Source organism: Pogona vitticeps, chromosome 4 (genome assembly GCF_051106095.1).
Source record: "Pogona vitticeps strain Pit_001003342236 chromosome 4, PviZW2.1, whole genome shotgun sequence".
Classification (NCBI taxonomy): Eukaryota; Metazoa; Chordata; class Lepidosauria; order Squamata; family Agamidae; genus Pogona; species Pogona vitticeps.
The window spans coordinates 214,781,531-214,799,662 of NC_135786.1; the positions used below are offsets into that span (position 1 = coordinate 214,781,531).

At 40.1% G+C, this 18,132-nt stretch overlaps 1 protein-coding gene across 5 annotated transcripts in view; it reads left to right on the forward strand.

The window, feature by feature from the left end:
* VPS13B (vacuolar protein sorting 13 homolog B) overlaps positions 1–18,132 on the forward strand; it is a 495,255-nt gene that overhangs the window by 82,627 nt on the left and 394,496 nt on the right. For all 5 annotated transcript variants that reach the window (XR_012086959.2, XM_020785369.3, XM_020785367.3 and 2 more), the window contains exons 15-17: positions 4,675–4,869; positions 5,218–5,342; positions 15,847–16,028. Coding sequence is in view for 4 of the 5 variants with exons in the window: in XM_020785369.3 (XP_020641028.3) it covers positions 4,675–4,869; positions 5,218–5,342; positions 15,847–16,028 (502 nt within the window). In the remaining variant the exon portion in view is untranslated. The remainder of the gene's footprint in view (positions 1–4,674; positions 4,870–5,217; positions 5,343–15,846; positions 16,029–18,132) is intronic.

Below are 18,132 nucleotides of genomic sequence, written 5' to 3' on the forward strand. Positions count from 1 at the left end.
AGCAAAAAGACAGCTAAGTCATACTTGATTCAACCTCAGCCAAAACAGTCCAAGTTCCAGTGGCGCTCTAAATTTGCCACCCAAACTTACCATCAACCATCTACTAGCACTTACAGACCTTACGGAGGCCAGCCTCCTCACCGTCCTCCTCAGGCTTCATCTTCGGCTGCTCCCTTCAAGCCACAGTCATCTCACAAGAAGCAGCCCTTTAAAGCACCTGGGAAGAAACAGAAACAATATCTTTGACTGCCTGATGGTTCCATCCTCCCCTCCCCACACCACCCGACTATCTCCTTACCTTCACAGCTGGACTTCCATAACCAACGACACCTGGGTTCTCGATATTATCACCTCCAGCTACCACCTGGAGTTTATAAAGTTACCTCCTCTGGGACACGTCAGCCCTACATCATACGACCCTGCCCTAGAGGAGGAGATCTTCACTCTACTCCAGAAGGGAGCCATCCAGAAGGTATCATCGAAGGACGTCCTCAACGGCTTCTACTCCCGTTACTTCTTGGTCCCCAAGAAGGACGGAGGCGTGCGACCTATTCTGGATTTGAGAAACCTCAACAGGTTTCTCAAAGCACGCAAGTTCAAGATGGTGACCTTGGAGTCCATCCTTCATCTACTCCGGCAGGGAGACTGGTTTGTGGTGGTGGATTTGAAGGACGCATATTTCCATATCACGATACACATGAGCGACAGGAAGTATTTGCGTCTGCTCTTCAACAACACGGTGTATCAGTTTGTGGCCCTGCCCTTCGGCCTTTCCACGGCACCGAGGACGTTCACCAAGTGCATGGCGCCTGTGGCAGCATATCTACGTCTGCAGGGGATCCAAATTTACCCCTACATAGACGATTGGCTGATTGTCTCCAAATCGCAACAGCAGGTCCTGCAGCACACCCACTATGTGCTCCAGATGCTGAAGGCACTAGGCCTTACCATAAATTACGAGAAGTCCAAGCTATGTCCCTTTCAGGCTGTGGACTACATCGGAGCGAGGATAGATTCCCTCCGTGCTCGTATGTTCATGCCTCAAGAACGCATCCAGAAGTTGGTCAAGGCCATAAAAAAGTTCAAGCCCAAGGCAAGAGTAAAAGCAAAACTGGCGCAACATCTGCTGGGCCTGATGGCTTCCATGACAGCAACTCTATCTCATGCACGTCTCAAGATGCGTTCTCTTCAGGTCTGGATGCTGTCACTCTTCAATCCACTCCACGACAGCCAGTGCAAGCGTCTGTCACTCCAGAGCTCGCTCAACAACTCCAGTGGTGGACTTTTTGACCTCACCTCCTAGTGGGACATCCATTCTGTCCCCTGCAGCTGACAACTCAAGTCACTACGGATGCAAGTCCTCTGGGATGGGGGGCTCACTGTCAAGACCATCAGATTCACGCACTGTGGCCCCCTCACGAGAGGCAGTTGCACATAAATCATCTGGAACTGCTAGCTATCATAAAGGCCCTGAAGTCCTTCCTTCCTCTCGTACGAGGCAGGGCAATTCAACTTGTCACAGACAACACCACTATGTTCTATGTGAACAAGCAAGGAGGAACAAAATCAAAGTCCCTGCTGTTCCTGTCAATACATCTCTGGGAATGGTGCTATCAGGAACACATCTATCCAGTAGCCATTCCACATCTCCACTACAGACAACCTAGTGGCAGACGAGTTGAGTCGCCGTTCCTCTCAGAACCACGAGTGGGAGTTAGACATGGAAGTTTTTCAGAGAATTTGCGACAGGTGGGGTACTCCGGCCATCAACCTGTTTGCCACAATGTCCAACAAGAAATGTCTGAAGTATGCATCTCGGGCAGGACGCGGTCTGGGATCGTTGGGGGACGCTTTCATGGTTCCCTGGAACGACAGTCTGGTGTACCTGTTTCCTCCCATTCCCTTGGTCCAGAGGTCATTAGTCAGAACTCTTCAGATGAAAGCAGAAGCAATCTTGATTGCACCTTGGTGGCCCAGACAACCTTGGTTCTCTCTTCTTCTGCAGACAGCAGTCGACAAGATGAAACTTCCTCTCATCCCGCACCTGCTGACTCTGGACTCCGGGTCCATCTTCCATCCAGATGTGGACTCCCTCCAATTGACAGCGTGGAGGATATCCCATCCATAAGGGAGGTCTTGGACAAGGCTAGGAAACCCTCAACGTTACGCCTATACCAGCACAAGTGGCAGGGTTTCCTCAAGTTTGCTGCTGAGCGGGGACTCCAGCCGTCTCCTGTCTCACTATCTACCTTGCTCCTATACCTGAGACACCTTTTTGACCTTGGTCTCACTAAGTCTACCTTGAAGGTCTATACATCAGCCATAGTGACTTTCCAACCCGCAAGTTCACAGTCTTCCAAGTGGTTTTCCCACCCGACTGTGAAAGCTTTTTTCAGAGGTCTGTCCAATATGAGACCTCCTGTGCGGCGACCTTTGCCACAGTGGTCTTTACAAACTGTACTGCATGCACTGGTTCGTCCCCCCTTTGAGCCTATGGCCACTTGTGACCTAAAGTTTCTTTCCCTGAAAACTTTATTCCTTGTAGCTATCACCTCTGCTCGTAGGGCTAGTGAATTAGCTGCCCTCCGTGCTGATTCTCCCTACCTTCAGTTTTTCAAAGACAAGGTGGTTCTACATCCAGATGTTTCTTTTCTCCCTAAAGTGGTGTCTGACTTTCATGTCAATCAGCCCCTGTTGTTACCTACACTGTTTTCTGAACCTTCTTCAGAGGTTGAGCGCACGCTCCACTGTTTGGATGTTCATCGTGCATTGTCATTTTATATTACAAGGACCAAAGATTTTAGACATGTCCAGAGACTGTTTTTATGTTATTATGGTCAACGCAAGGGTTCTACTGCATCCACTTCCACACTGTCCAGATGGTTGGTATCCACCATCTCGCTGGCCTATGAATTGCAGCATAAACCTCTTCCCGAAGGTCTTCGTGCTCATTCTACAAGAGCCGTCGCTACATCCACGGCCCTGCTGAGAGGGGTAGACATCACTGACATATGTCGAGCAGCTACTTGGTCCAGTGTGTCTACCTTCATCAAGCACTACAGATTGGACCTCAGGGCCAAGAATGAGACCAGATTCGGGAGAGCTGTCCTTACATCACTGCTGCAGTGACGGCCCACCGTCCTGTAAGTAGCTTGGTAGTCACCCACCAGTGTGGATTCATAGAGAACCACGTTGAAGAAGAACAGGTTACTCACCTGTAAACATGGTTCTTCAAGTGGATTCTCTATGAATACACACAACCCGCCCAACCTCCCCACGTGTCCGTCACTGCTGATTGAGTCCCAACTCTATCTATGTGCGGGCATATGGAACTAAGGTTTTGGCGGGCTGAGCGTGCGCAGTATAGGGCAACCTAAAACTTTGTATCTTTTTCCCATAGCTCTGGAAAATTCCGAGAGGAACCAGCGCAGGCGCTGTTTAACCCACCAGTGTGTATTCATAGAGAATCCACTTGAACAACCATGTTTACAGGTGAGTAACCTGTTCTTTTGTTTGTTTCACAAAGAAATCCATTTACAGTGGTGCCTCGCTTAACGAGCGCACCGTTTAACGAAGAATCCGTATAGCGATCCCTTTTTGGGGATCGCTATACGGATCTGCCCCAATCGCCGCACTCGCTTTGCGACGATTGGGGCGTCCGGCGGCCATTTTGGAGCTGCCGAACAGCTGATCGGCGGCTCCAAAATGGCCGCCGCATGACCCGAAATGGCCCCTATCAGTGTTTTCGCGCCCTCCCCTTGCTTACGGAGGTCGCGAAAACACTGATAGGGGCCATTTCGGGTCATCCGGCGGCCATTTTGGAGCCACCGATCAGCTGATTGGCGGCTCCAAAATGGCCGCCGGACGCGAAAACATTGCTGGAGCGGTAAGTTTGGACGCTTATTGGAACGCATTAAACTAAGTTTAATGCGTTCCAATAGGCTTTCCTTACCCGCACAGCGATGTTTTCGTATAGCGAAGGTTAATCCGGAACGGATTAACCTCGCTATACGGGGCACCACTGTACTTGGGTACCAGTCTGAGGGTCTGTAGCTAGTGTTGAGCCAAAGAGACAGAACAGGTATGTTGCTGTGGTTGTTTTATTCCAACCCTCTGACCAGCAGTTCCCTGGTTGTGAGGGTCTCAGAAGTTGTCCTGGAGAAACCCAGGGCTGTGTTTTCAGACCATGAGTTGAGACTGAACTGACCTGCTTTGGGAGAGAGCTAGGGGAGTGCTATACTACCTAGATAATATCAGCAGCTTTTTATACCACCATCTGTGGTATCTTACTAGAGTAGCTCTGTCAGGTAGGAATGTGAGGCACAGTGTTTCAGTGGTTATGTTCTTACCCAGAGAGTCATGTTGGAGGATTTCTGTTTATCCTTGTGGCTATTAAACTGTGGGATACCATTGGTATCTCCTGTGCTCTTTAACATGTGCATGATGTTTCTGAGTGAAAAGAACATCCAGAGAACAACTTCATTTTCTTTTTTGTGTGTTTTCTAGTGATGATTGTTTTTAGTTTATTGGTTGTTTATTACATGTTTAATTCTATAAGTTTAATTTTTTTTAAATAAGTTTAAAAAGATTTAACCATGTTCAAGTTTAATGTAATGTATGCCAAACCTTAAAAGTAATTTGATTTGTGTATTTTCTCCACTGTATTCCCTGAAGAGTTCTTGCAGCCTCTTGAGTACTTCAAATCTTCAACCTTTACGTCCGTTGCCTTGTATCCAAATACTTGTGGACAAAATTGTTCTGGAACACTCTGTGCCAATGTATGCCGAACAGCTTGTGCAAACCATCAGCAGCCTCAACCAGCTGTCCGAGAACTTAGTACACTATTGTTATGCACACTGCTATCTTAAGGTATTTTGTTTTTACTTGTAAAAAAAAAATTAAAAATTCAATATCTATAAATAGTGGTGACTTTTCACAAGTGTGATACAACAACGTACTCCTAATGCCATAAAATCATCTAAGTTTATTGTGTTTGGATATACATGATATTTTGAATCATTCATTTAAGATTGATTCATACAGTAGATCATGACTTGTGTTATGAATGGTGTGCCTTATATTATTTATATCCTAAAGTATTGGCGAGGGATAATATGGCTTTAAAATTGAAATGGGTTATTGTTGGTGTAAAACATTGGCACTTGTATTTTGTGCTAGTTGTATTTTGTACTAGCTTGATGTTTTGCTATGTTTCAGGCATTTGGTTTTCAGGCAGGACTGTCCTCATTGGATGTTAATGGGTGTTACAGTTCACCAGCTTCTGTTGTCCCCCCCTTCGGTATCGCTTTCTATGGCAAAATGCTTAAGCTTCCTCAACATTGGTAAGTACTCAAATACTTAATATGGGGTTTATCTGTGGTTACAATCATTGCATTATAAATTAATTTTATATATCGTTATCTTTAATTTATGTGCTGCCTTTCTTTCAAAACTGGGACTCAAAGTGGCTTACAATTTTCAATCGTAGAGTTAAAGTTCACTCAAGTTGGGAATATTAAAAGAGAATTAATTTCATTTAATTTTTAAAATACAATTAGATTTGAAATACTTCTAAATCATTTGAACTACTAGTATTAGTTTACCTATAAAAGAGAGAAAATCCTTACACCGGCTAAAATCTAGTGTCTGAGACTATTAACTGCCAAAGGCCGACCTAAGTAAAAATATCATTTTCTTTGCTGACAGAAGCACAGCAGGGAGAGGGCAATCCCAGCCTCTTTGGGCAAAGAATTCCAAAGCTTGGGAGCAGCCACAGAGAAAGCCCTATCTTGAATCCCCACTAAATTGATCCCTAAAAGTGATAGGACTGTGGAAAGGTATTGTCCAGGATATCTCAAAATCCAGGCAGGTTTGAAAGGGGCAAGATGATATCTCAGTTAATCTGTATTTAATTTGTAGAGGGCTTCATGGGTCATAAAGGTGTCAAGGAATTAGTTGCCAGCAAAGTTGCTGTAGGAAGGGATTTATATGATCCCTATAGTTGGCAACCTGGCTGAGCTGTTGTGAACTATATGAAGTTTCTAAACACTCTTCAAAAATAGTTCTAGGCAAAGCACATTACAGTAATCCAGTTGGGATGTACCTAAAGGATGTTAGGCCTTACTGCCAGGGGTTGGAAATGGGAGGCAGTTTTGGGGGCAACCCACACCTGATTGTACTCCCTTCTCTTATAATATGGGTGCTGCTGTGCCTCTCTATATTTTCTCCTTCCCAATATAATTCAAATAGTGGCTCCCTAATTTATTTCATCTCTTTCCCTCTTCTGATAGCACATCCTTTCACCAGCAAAGAGGAGCATTAAATTCTAGTTATTGTTGCATACAAACTGAGAAGGGCAGATAAGCCGCAGCAGAGTTCTCTCCATTTTTCTCTTTTTTCAGATGTGGGACTGACAAAGGGTGACCCCTTTTGGTGTCAGTACCTTCAGTGGCATCTGCCTTATATTCCCCAGCCTCGAACAACTGATGTAACCGGGGGGCGGGGGGTAGGAGTCAGCTGGCACTTTCTGCCAGGGAAATGCTGAGCCTAGTTGTACAAGGAGGTACAGCAGCATGGTATAGTTCTGAAGTTTCTGGTGGCAAAAGGCAGCAGTAGCAACAAAGTAGGGTTATAGTCTTTTGTGGCTAGTGTTTCTTTGGAATCTCCTCTCTTTGCAAGGTGTATTGGATTATATATTGTATATGATATAGTGTCTTGCAGTAAAAAAAAAAAAATACTTGAAAAGAAGTGTTTAAGATGCTGCGGGATTGTTTGTCTAAGTTGACCGGATAGCTCAGTGGTTTAGACATCTGGCCACAGAGCCAGAGTTTGGGAGTTCAGTTCCCTATTGTATAAAAGCTGGACAGTGGAAAAAGCTGATGGGAAGAAAATTGTTTAACGTATAATATGGGGCTAGAGAAAAGCTTTGTGGATAACCTGGATTGCCATAAAGACAAACAAGTGGGTCCTAGAGCAAATAAAGCCTGAATTTTCTTTGGAGGGAAAAGTGATGAATCTGAGGCTGTCCTGCTTTGGGCACATCATGAGAAGACAAGGATCACTGGAAAAAGTAATGTTGGGAAAAGTTGAGGGCAACAGGAAAAGAAGAAGACCAAATGCGAGATTGATTGGCTGCATCAAAGAAGCCACAGCCTTGAGTTTACTAGAGCTGAGCTGAGCTGCTGAGGACAGGATATTTTGGAGGTCACTCATTCTTAGAGCTTCCAAGGGACTTGACAGTATGTAACAACAACATAACACACTGTAAATACTGTAGTCTCTGCTCATATAATTAAGGCTATTATATTTTGAGTCCTTTTCCTTGTTAGAATTTTGAACTAAAATCTTTCCTACTAATGAATGGTTATTGCTTTGAATTTGTTTCCATTCATTCCTTTCAAATGAATTCCACATCTAATAAGCTGACACAAAAACATAGGTGTTGACAGTTTCTTTTCTCACTCAAGTCTATATCCTTTGAATGTGAGGTCTAACACCACGTGCAGCTGCATGTCAAGTAACTATGTATGTGTGTGTAATTTTTTAACGGGTTTGTAAATGCTATTCTAGTACAGATTGCTGTGGCACCTTGCTATCTTCATTAAGCACGGAAAATTTTCAGTGTTGTCCTTGTCCTGCTTCATTTTTTTGCTAGTTCAAATGGATCCTGGAATCTTATGTGGAAGGTTTGTTTTGTTTTGTTTTTAACCTTCATTCAACCAGAATCTGATAGGAAATTCATTTCTTTAATTTTAATTTAATTTAATTTGATATTCAATAAGTCATTTTTGTAATAGTGTTAAATGAAGGTGTGGGGGTTTTCTGCTCTATCACTAACGATTATGCTTTAATGAACATGTATTTGGGCAGTGATAGCTTAATTTTGTTGGTTATCTGTTTTATTGGTACTTTACCAACCCCCTCCCCTTTAAGTCATTTGATTGCTTTTCATTCTTTTAGCTGGAGTTTCAGTGAGAATAGAAAATATGTATAGTATGAAAATTAGATTTTTAACTTATGATTATGTTGAAAATAGCAAAAATTACTTTTCTGGGTGCTGTTCTACACCCAGGGAAAGTTCTATTCAGAAAGTGTCATGTGCATATATATGGGCACTCAGGCATATATTTCTGCTAATGGGCTCCTTGTTTAGTAAATACAAATATCTTAGAATGCTTCAAAAGTAATCTGAATACCCAGGTAGATCTTGTATATGTATGCAAGTATGTAGTCAAATTTAAATAAATGTCTTTGTCCTCAGACCTATCGAGCTGTCTCTCTTAAAGTGATTGGTTCACTTATGTATGTAGTCTTTTTGATAATTAAACCTAACGTACATAGTACAATAAGACAGAACATTACTAGGCCAACAGATATGTTATTTCAGTGGGGACTAAATTAATATTTATATTCCTCTGTAATACTGCAGCCAAGAATTAGTGAATTAATAGGCTATGTTTAATAACTGCTTTTTAATTTAGTTTTGTTTAAAATTATGAATATATTGACATTAATACATGTTAAAATATAAACTGAAAAATAATAATTTAAAGATATTGAAGTAGAAATAAATGAGTGCTGCAGCCACATTATTAAATGAAGTGTATTATGAAGTGAATAAAACTCCAGATGAAATACATCAAATAGCACTTGAACTAAATCGAAATCAGCATGTGGACTGAGAGCTTCATTGAAGTCATGCAATGAGTGGGAACTAGTCTGGGAGAATAGCCTGGTAATGTCATTAAACTTCATTTTTAACAAAGTATATATATACCACCTGCTTTATTTGGATTTTGAGATTTCACATTCCAGTATTACTTAAAGTACACACATCTGATGATATGTATGCTCTATGTACACAACAGCCCATAGTTTTGAAAAACAAAGACATTTTATGAACTGTTATAGAATCCCCTAGGTAGTATGTTTTGAATTAGCAGTGAAAATCTCAACTTTATTTCTGACATAAATCTGCAAAATAGCTTTCATTTTTCTTGTTTAAAAATAATTCCAAACAATATACATCCAATATATGGTATTACCGTAATATTTGCACTTTTCAAACTACATTTGAAGAATCTGGATAACATTCTTTGTGGTCTAGACTTTAGATGAAGTAACATTGTTAGAGATGGACAGTGTTAACTGAACAATTTGAAGTCAGCAATAAAAAGGTTTGGTGTGCTATTTTATGCATTTCTATTCAGCTCGGAGAAATACTGGCCAAAAGTGTATTGGTTATGCCCAAGAGTGTAATGAAAGTGGTTTAACTTTTAGCAATGAATAGCCCCAAGTTAAGTCAGCGTAGACATTATCTATTGTATGCTAAGTTGCACTGACTTCTTATCTTATGGCAGCAGTTCCCTGCCAAAGGTTACATCCTTTGAATTATACTGGTGTAAAATGACAGTGTGATTTTTGCCACTTAATGTCTCAGAGCAATGAATAGTTTAATGCTTATAAACATTTTCATTCTTATAATTAAAACATTTACCATGTTTAATCCCATTGGAAAGATCTGCTTTAAAAATGAATTTTAGGAGACTAGAATTGTGGCTTGTTGTGAACAGGCAAAGAGAGAAAGAACAATGGGAGGACAAATTGGTTGCAGAGGGGGTAGCTCTATGTGACACAAGCAAGTGTTTCCCCCCCTATTAAATGGTTGCATAACACTATAAATAAGGTTGATTGCCAGCTGAGATACATGTGTAAGATAAGAATGAAGGTACTATGGAATTAATTTGCAAACTGTCCCATTCACCCTTCATGCTTTTAACACAGTAAGTGCAGAATTAGACTAGGATATAAGATTAAATAGACGGACGGACGGACGGACGGACGGACGGACGGACGGACAGACAGACAGACAGACAGACAGACAGACAGATAGATAGATAGAGGTACTGATCACAATTGGAGTTCAGGAATCTTCAAGACTCTATTGTGAATATAAGGTGCTGCCATCCCATTTTTGTTTGTGGTTATTGACAGTTCTATTTCCCCCAATACTCCTGGAGAAACTAAAACAAAACCATTGGGAGAATCAAAATATTTACTATGACACTTCTTGTCTTTTCACAAGTTCCTTTTAAGTAAGTGACTGTGAGGCATTGGGTCTTCTCCATTCATTCACCACATGATACAAAGTACCTTCTCAATTATGCTAGTTAACGGTGGGAATTAACCCTATCACTTTGCTTCATATCCATCTTATGCAGTTTCAGGTTGCTGCACTGAATTATTCACTACCAGTGCACCAGGTGTTTTAACTGTTGTGGGAGCTCGAGTTGAATATCTGGGTCTTAGTCTTAAAGGTGCAACAGGACTCTGAATTTGTACTGTTCTCATTTTTATCTGAAGTGGGTCTGCTCTAGTAGTTATATATGGATGTGGGACTGTAGTGTGTGATGAGTCAAAATTCATGTAGGTGGATGTAAACTTCTTCTAGTACAGATTTCAGAGTGCTTAACATGCAAATGCACTTAAATTCAGAAATCCTTTAAAATCCATGACTGTCAAATTAAATTTTCTTTAATTTTAGGTATTTTGCCTCACTTTTGAGATTTCAGTAGGATACGTCCTTTACATTCATTCACAAATTTTAGCTCAGTAAACAATCACCTGCTTTCTTGAGCTGTACTCAGGCCCAGAAAAGATAGACTATTTACTCAGCTTCCAGGTTTTTTTTCTGTGCAACCTCGGATATGCACTCTCAGTCTCAAATGGCAGGCAGAATTTATACTTATTTTTCTTCTGAAACCAGCTTCTGACTTCAGCATACATTGTGATGTAGTATTTTCTTTTTTACTGTGCATTCTATAAATATCCAAATCAATAAATATAATTCAAATGTTTTTGATAACAGCAATGATGTCTGTTACTTAATTTATTAAAAATATGACACACAGAGACATACAAGTATATACATTGAAAGTTAACCATTTGTGTATGTTTTCTATAAGAAAAACAGCAGAAAATCTGGGTGAGACAACAACTAAATATGGGGTGTGTGTTCTGCCTAGCATGTGGGGAAATATATTCTGTTCCTGGCTTGTGCATATTTCACTGAAAGGTAGTAGTGAAGAGTCTATTCCAGATGATGAAGTGTAGGTTTCAGTTTAAAATGAGAGCATTTAAAGTAGGTGGTCTGAAGGCTTATCAGTGTGAATTCTTCAGAGACAGATGAATGCAGTATGCTTGAAGAACAGAAAAAATGAGGCTATAATGAATAATGCATGGGAAGTTATTACGACTCTTAAAATACAATACACCTACAAGATTTTCTCTTTAGTTACAATTGGTTGATGTCTTTAGATTATTTATTTATTTAAAATATTTTTACCCCACCTTTCTCCTTAAAAGGAAACCAAGTTGAACTCTTTATTAAAAAGACAATACTGTATTTAAAAGTGAAAAACACTAAGGAACAAATATATTAAAAACAGTAAATGAAGTCAATACTAAAAACACATTTAAAAACAACAAGGCACAACAACACATTAAAACAAAATCCCCTCTCAGACAGCCAGTCAATGGGAAGCCTGCCTGAAGATGGCTAGGATAAACTAATGTATGCTCTGTAATTTGACAATAATTTGTAAATATAAGTGGCACAGTTCCAGATGACTGAGGTGGTCTTTTGTGCCTCTTTTCTTTAAAGAGAGGAAGTCTACACTAATTTGAAGATTACAGTGAAAAATCATTGGAAAAAAAATCAGTGAAAAAGCTCAAGGAAATAAAATCCTGTCAGTTGCATAAGTATTTTGTGTGACATGTGCAAAGCCATTCTAATCCTAGTAGAATTTAGCAATATTTTAGATCGCATATTAATATATATTAGATTTATCTAATTAAATTTGTGCTCAAAGGCATGCATTCTTTTATTGCATCCACTTATAATTCCACAAAGCACTGGAAGCCGTCCGGACCCCCCCCCCACCCTGCTGCTGCTGCCGCCGCTTGAAGCCACCCCACACTCGGCTATCCCAGCCATGGTCGGACTCCTGGGAGTCCAACCATGGCTGGGATAGCTGGGCGCGGGGCAGCTCCAGGCATCCGGATCCCTCCCACCCTGCCGCCGCCACCGCTTGGATCCGCCCTGTGCTCAGCTATCCCAGCCATGGCTGGCTTGATCCTCCTGGGGCAGCGGAGGGGGAAGGGAACGAGCCCTGGCGTGGCTGGGCGCCTGGCTTCCCGACTCCCCCTTCACCTCCTCCTCTTCCTCCAAAGGCCGGCTGCCGGCCGGCTTGATCCTCCCGGGGTAGGGAGGGGGGAAGGGAATGAGCCCTGGTGCGGCCGGCCGCCTGGCTCCCCGTCTCCCGCTTCACCTCCTCCTCTTCCTCTGGAGGCTCCTTCCGAAGCGCCCGCCGGCCAGCTGGGGGCAGCCAGCTGATTGGTGGTTCCAAAATGGCCGCCCACTGTTTTCTGGATGGATTCCTCGCTTACCAAGGTGGCGAAAATGGCTGCCCCTATGGAGGATCCTTGCTGAACGGTGAGTTCTTGCCCCATAGGAATGCATTAAACACACCCGTGTCCAACTTTTTTCCAGAAATGCAAGGAAGGTGGTATAGAATGTTCTGACAACAATGTGCAGAGATGCATTCTGTGCTGTTGCCTGATGCATTCAAAGGGCATAAAAGCAGTAATGAGAAACTAAGAAAGCTGAACCAGTCTTTGTGATAGCTGCCTTTATATACATACTCATACACATTCACCTTCAATATTCTATGAGTCTTATTTGCAAGAGAGAGTAAATGAGTGACGTTCGAGGCTGAATTAATGCTTTAGAGTGGGAAATGCAAATATATATATGTATAGATGAAAAAATGCCATCCCCTCAAAACTTTGTTATTCTAGGGCTGCGGCTTCTAATCCTTTAATCTGACCAATTCAGTTAAGATGGTGCTTTAACTACGGTAAGTGACAAATAACACTGTAGGTGTACAACAAGAGTATCAAAGTCTCCCCCTCCACCAATAGTGAAGCATGCTGAAACCACCAGGGAAAACTTTGTGTAACTTGTGTAAAAGCATCCAGCCTTTTCTTCAGTTCCCTCCCCCAAATGTAGTCACTAGGTTCTGGTAGCAGGTTACTGGCCCTGGGTTGGAAAAAATGAACTAATCTTATTTTACTGTACAGGATATGAGTAATAAAAAAATAATTTTTGGAAATACTTGGCAGGTTTCAGCTTTACATTTTGGGACTCTGTGTAAACCTGTGCAGCCAGCTGTTCATTGCAGTGTTCTTTCAATCACTAGGAGGTGTTGATTTTAAAGGAATGAGTTGGTGTTCCTTAAGGTACACATTGCTTGTGTTTCATAGCAGGCCTGTAGACTACTTGCATGACTTGGTAACCTTAGTATCTCTGCTTAGAGGGGCAACCCCTGTTTGAAGAACATTGATCAGAATTAATTTAACTGTATGCCAGATTGAATGCAAATTGCATCAAAGTAAGAAGCCTGTAGCAAGCAAGCAAAGAAACAAAAGCTCCATGCCTTTGCATAGCAAAGACTGCTTGATCCTCCCGTCTCACATTTATTATTGGAATAGATCCAACCTCGGCTTTAATGAGTGGCAGATTCCCTACCTCTACTAAGGTTTATCTCTCCCTAGAGAGAACTAATGGATTGATAGGTTTTTAAAATCTGTTTTACTAAATAGCCATATGTAAAAGGCATATTTTATAGGACAAAAGCCAAGAAATAACTTTAAAAGTCTTTTTCAGAATTTAATGCTAGCAGCAATGAATAACGGAAATATAAGTGATGAAGAGGTGAGAGATTTGCTTTACACAATAACAGCCATTCTATTTCATTATATTATATCTTACTCTGAATACAGGAAAATGTTTAAAAAATTCCATTTTTTGTTTCAGAACTATTACAGGGATATATTGTAAAATAGTTTATCGTCTTCATGCAATTTAACAAATATTTGCTGCACATGTGGTACTGTATAATATACTGGTGTCTGTATATCTCTCAGTGTGTATGTGTGTGTTGCCACATAATATTTTCTTTAAACTCTCCCCAACCACTCAAAATCAGTATCATTGTCCCCTGGGAAGCATTAAAAACTACAGTAAGTTTTACATTTGCATATTGTTGAAAAGGTTTTATTTAATATAGTGTTACTAGCCATTAGGGAACTTTTTAATGTGAAAGCTGCAAGTTTAAAAGTTACTGTAGTTCAGTACAGTAGCAGTATTTCACATCAAACTAGTGACCTGTTTTAAAATGAAGTTATTTATAGATTCTGCATCACACAGAGTTATTTATTGCTGCAGATGCTGAGATGTAGAGTCAGGATGACATTTTACTTAGCATTTTTGTATTGCATCTACTTACTCCTCTCTATTTTACATGCCTTGTGGTTTCAGAAACAAAGTTGCAACCTGTAGTCTTGTTCAATCCTATGGTTGCTGGAAATGTACGAATAGATAAGCGGGCAGAAAAAAGTTGATACTAAATGTTAAACTGGGTAATCTTTGCGACGCTAGCTGGGAAAGAAATTTGACCTTTTTTTATAGTGATGCCTCATGAAAACGTTTCCTAGACATTTGAAGATTTTATGTATGTACATCAGTGTACATTCATGACATTTCACTTAATTTCTTCTGCTCATGAATTATTGATAGTTTTTCCTATTGGAAAATGCAATTTCTGTTGTGCTTGTGAATATTAGTTGTGTTCAATAAAAGACAACTGCGTACAATATTTACCTTACAGGTTGTTCAATATAGGTACTTAATGTAGATTAATACCAATGTACCATTCTGTGTATTTAGTATTATCTATCCAATTACCATTTAGTAGTACTGTCAGATGTTCAGAGAACTTCACATGCTTATTAGAGAACAGTGTGTGTGTGTCCTTTTTTAGAATACAGTTCCCAGAAATAGGTGCTATCTCAGGCCTGCTTATTCCTCTCTTTTTCCATTCTCCTTCTACTGTGGGTCGAGCTCTGCAGTGGAAAGGGCATTTGGGTGTGATCATGTCAACCGCCTGAATCAACTGAGTATACCAGTTGGTGATCTGGGCTTCCACAGGAGCACCCACCAGATCAACTGGAAAACCTCCTACAATATCATGGAAACCAGCTGGATCCAGTACCTTTCGAGAGGTGGACCATTCTAATAGACACAGCTACCCATGGAGAGGGGCCCCCCACAAGTGTAGATCCAAACGTCAGCAGAGAGTTGTCTGATCATGACATAGCAGAATACAACAGATCTTTCACCCTCAGACAATAATCTCCCTGACCAGAGGTCAAGTTTATGTTCTGCCACATATGTAGGACCACTTATACATCTCATAACTATACCATATAACAACTGTGGCTCACTGTATTAGCATATGCTTGACTTGTCATCATTCTGGTAGTGCCTGGATTGTTACAGTAGTTACCTTCTATTACACTTGACTCTATCAAAGGCATAACTGAGACAGTGGGCCCATCAATATACAGATGATACAGAATGTGGTGATTGTAGTATGTTGTTGGAATTACACATGGAATTTGAGTTTGGTAGATTTCAGAGGCATACCAGCAATATGTTTAGTTGATTTATTTTTAGAACTACATGTACACATACATATACACACACATCATAGAAGAGAGAAAATCAAGAGATTGCTACTGGCTATGAAATCTTAAATAGAATAATTGAATTAACACTAGTTTTTAATGGCAAATCAATAATTTAAAACATTTAGAAAAAACGGGTTGTCTAAATCTTCTAGTATTAATGAGCTGTTTCAGTCTTTCCATTTCTATATTTCACATTTCTTTCAAGAATTCTGTATACAGATTTAATCACCTATTTGTTTTTCTTCTATTCCATAGGTCCAAGTGGTCTAATGTGGCAGTGAATGAATGTATATTTGAGCTTCCAAATCTGACAATTCAAGCAACAAGAGCCCAAACATTTTTAGTACAAAGTGTATGGCAGAGTTGGGCTTATACTGGAAATGTTAATTCACCAGTTGTGAATGAAGCTTTAGTGAATGAAGTCTTCCACCCTTCAGGTACATGTACATTGTTCTGATCTATACTGATCTATACTGCAGATTATTGGTCTACCTGAGTATAGTGCTGCTTTATTTTTACTAGTGATTACGTGTCTTCTTTTTTCCTCCTGAAAAATGCTAATATACATACATAAACATGTGGAGGAATTCAGTTGGTTCTGTATTAGATACACTGACATTTCTAGTTGTACTAACAGAAATACATGCAACTCAGCTAGCACATTATTTTCCTTAGCTAGCAGTGTGTTGGATTTAGTCCATCGCATTTTGCCTTGGAAATTCAGTTTGGCATGTTTAAAGAGCCATGTCCACAAGAATAAATGATGATCCCTAGTACAGCCATTCTGTTAAAATGCCACTTGTATCTAACAGCTCAATCACATGTGAGAAAAGAACCCCAGTTACAGTGATACCTCGACTTGAGAACGTCCCTACATAAGAACGATTCAAGTTAAGAACAGCTCCATTCGCAAAAAGTTGCTTTGACTTGAGAATAAAGCTTCGATTTCAGAACCAAAAAAGAAAAAAAAATCCTTTCCTGCCCTTTTTTTTACCTAAGTTCACCTTAGGTCAAAAGAAGAAAAAATAAAAAAAAAATTCACCCCCTATACGGATTAACTGGCTTTGCATTAGTTCCTATGGGAACTAATGCTTCAACCAAAGAACAACGCATCGACTTAAGAACGAAAAACAGCAGATATGGATTAAATGGTATTCAATGCATTCCTATGAGAAATGGTGCTTTGACTTAAGTACGTTTCAACTTAAGAATGAAGTCTCAATACGGATTACGTTCTTTAGTCGAGGTACCACTGTATACTGATAAGATAAAAACTTTATTATGGTCAAAAGACCAGCCACAAATAAAACATCAAAAATATATAAATACACAGAGATATGCAAAAATTTTGGGATCGAATGCAAACCATTATATACTGATTCTTTTAATCCCCCTGTTGTACCAATATATATGTATTTTAGCAATCATATGGTATATGTATTGGTGGGAGCATTGGCATGGTTTTGAACTCCATTGCTACATTGCTTTCCACATATCTCTCAGTTCCTGGCTTTACATATATATGTGTGTGTGTGTGTCTGTATGTATGTATATGTATATATATATATATGTGTGTGTGTGTACACACACACATATCCACACACACATACATATATACATATACATATATACACGTGTGTGTGTGTGTATATATATATATATAGACACACACACACACACACACACACACACATATATACATATATATACATATGTACACAAACACACATATAAAGTGTACGAGCACAGTGGCCACAGTGCTCAAAACCCCAACCCTTTCACAAAGGAAATTGACAGCAACGTTGACATGTGCTGAAATGGTAAGGAATGAAGTGATACTTGATTTGTACATTTTAAAGCAACCTTCCTGGCAGGGAAGAAATAAACCAATTGATGAGGAAAATAAATCAATGTTAGCTGTGCGTAATGTGAATAGGAAATTCTGAAGCAATCCAAATAACAGCAAAAATTGTGTAACTGGGGTTCTTTTGGGAAGTGTGATCAAGTCCTAAGATAATTCTAGATGTTTCTTAAAACGGTAATATTTATAAAGAAAAATGACATCAGTTGGTATTAATTGACTCCCCCTGCCCCCGTTGCACTGGAAGATGGTGCAATTAGTAGTTTGAAGTTAGTCTGAGGTAGTGGATTTAATCCATGAAAGATTGTTAATTATTTTCTTTTTACTGGTCCAATAAAAGGCATCACCCCTCTTGCAGTTGTGTAATCTTGTAAGCCTATTCTTTATAGTTTGAAGATGTGATATCATTCTATAGACTTGATATACATCTGTATATTGGTTCTTGATGTTTTTGCTAACACTAAGCATATGCAAGACTTGTGTTTGTTCAACTTTTGAGATGTCTTCGTTGCAATCATTTTGTGATGAAACATTAGATAAAATCATTTTGAGGAGTTAAACCTCCTGTCTTGGTTCATTTTGCCTACTAATCTAAAATTAGGCTTCAGTAGTTAGTGAGCTTCTTATAATACCTTATTTTATACAGATCTTAGTTAATGGCTCTGTGTATGTTTTAAGAA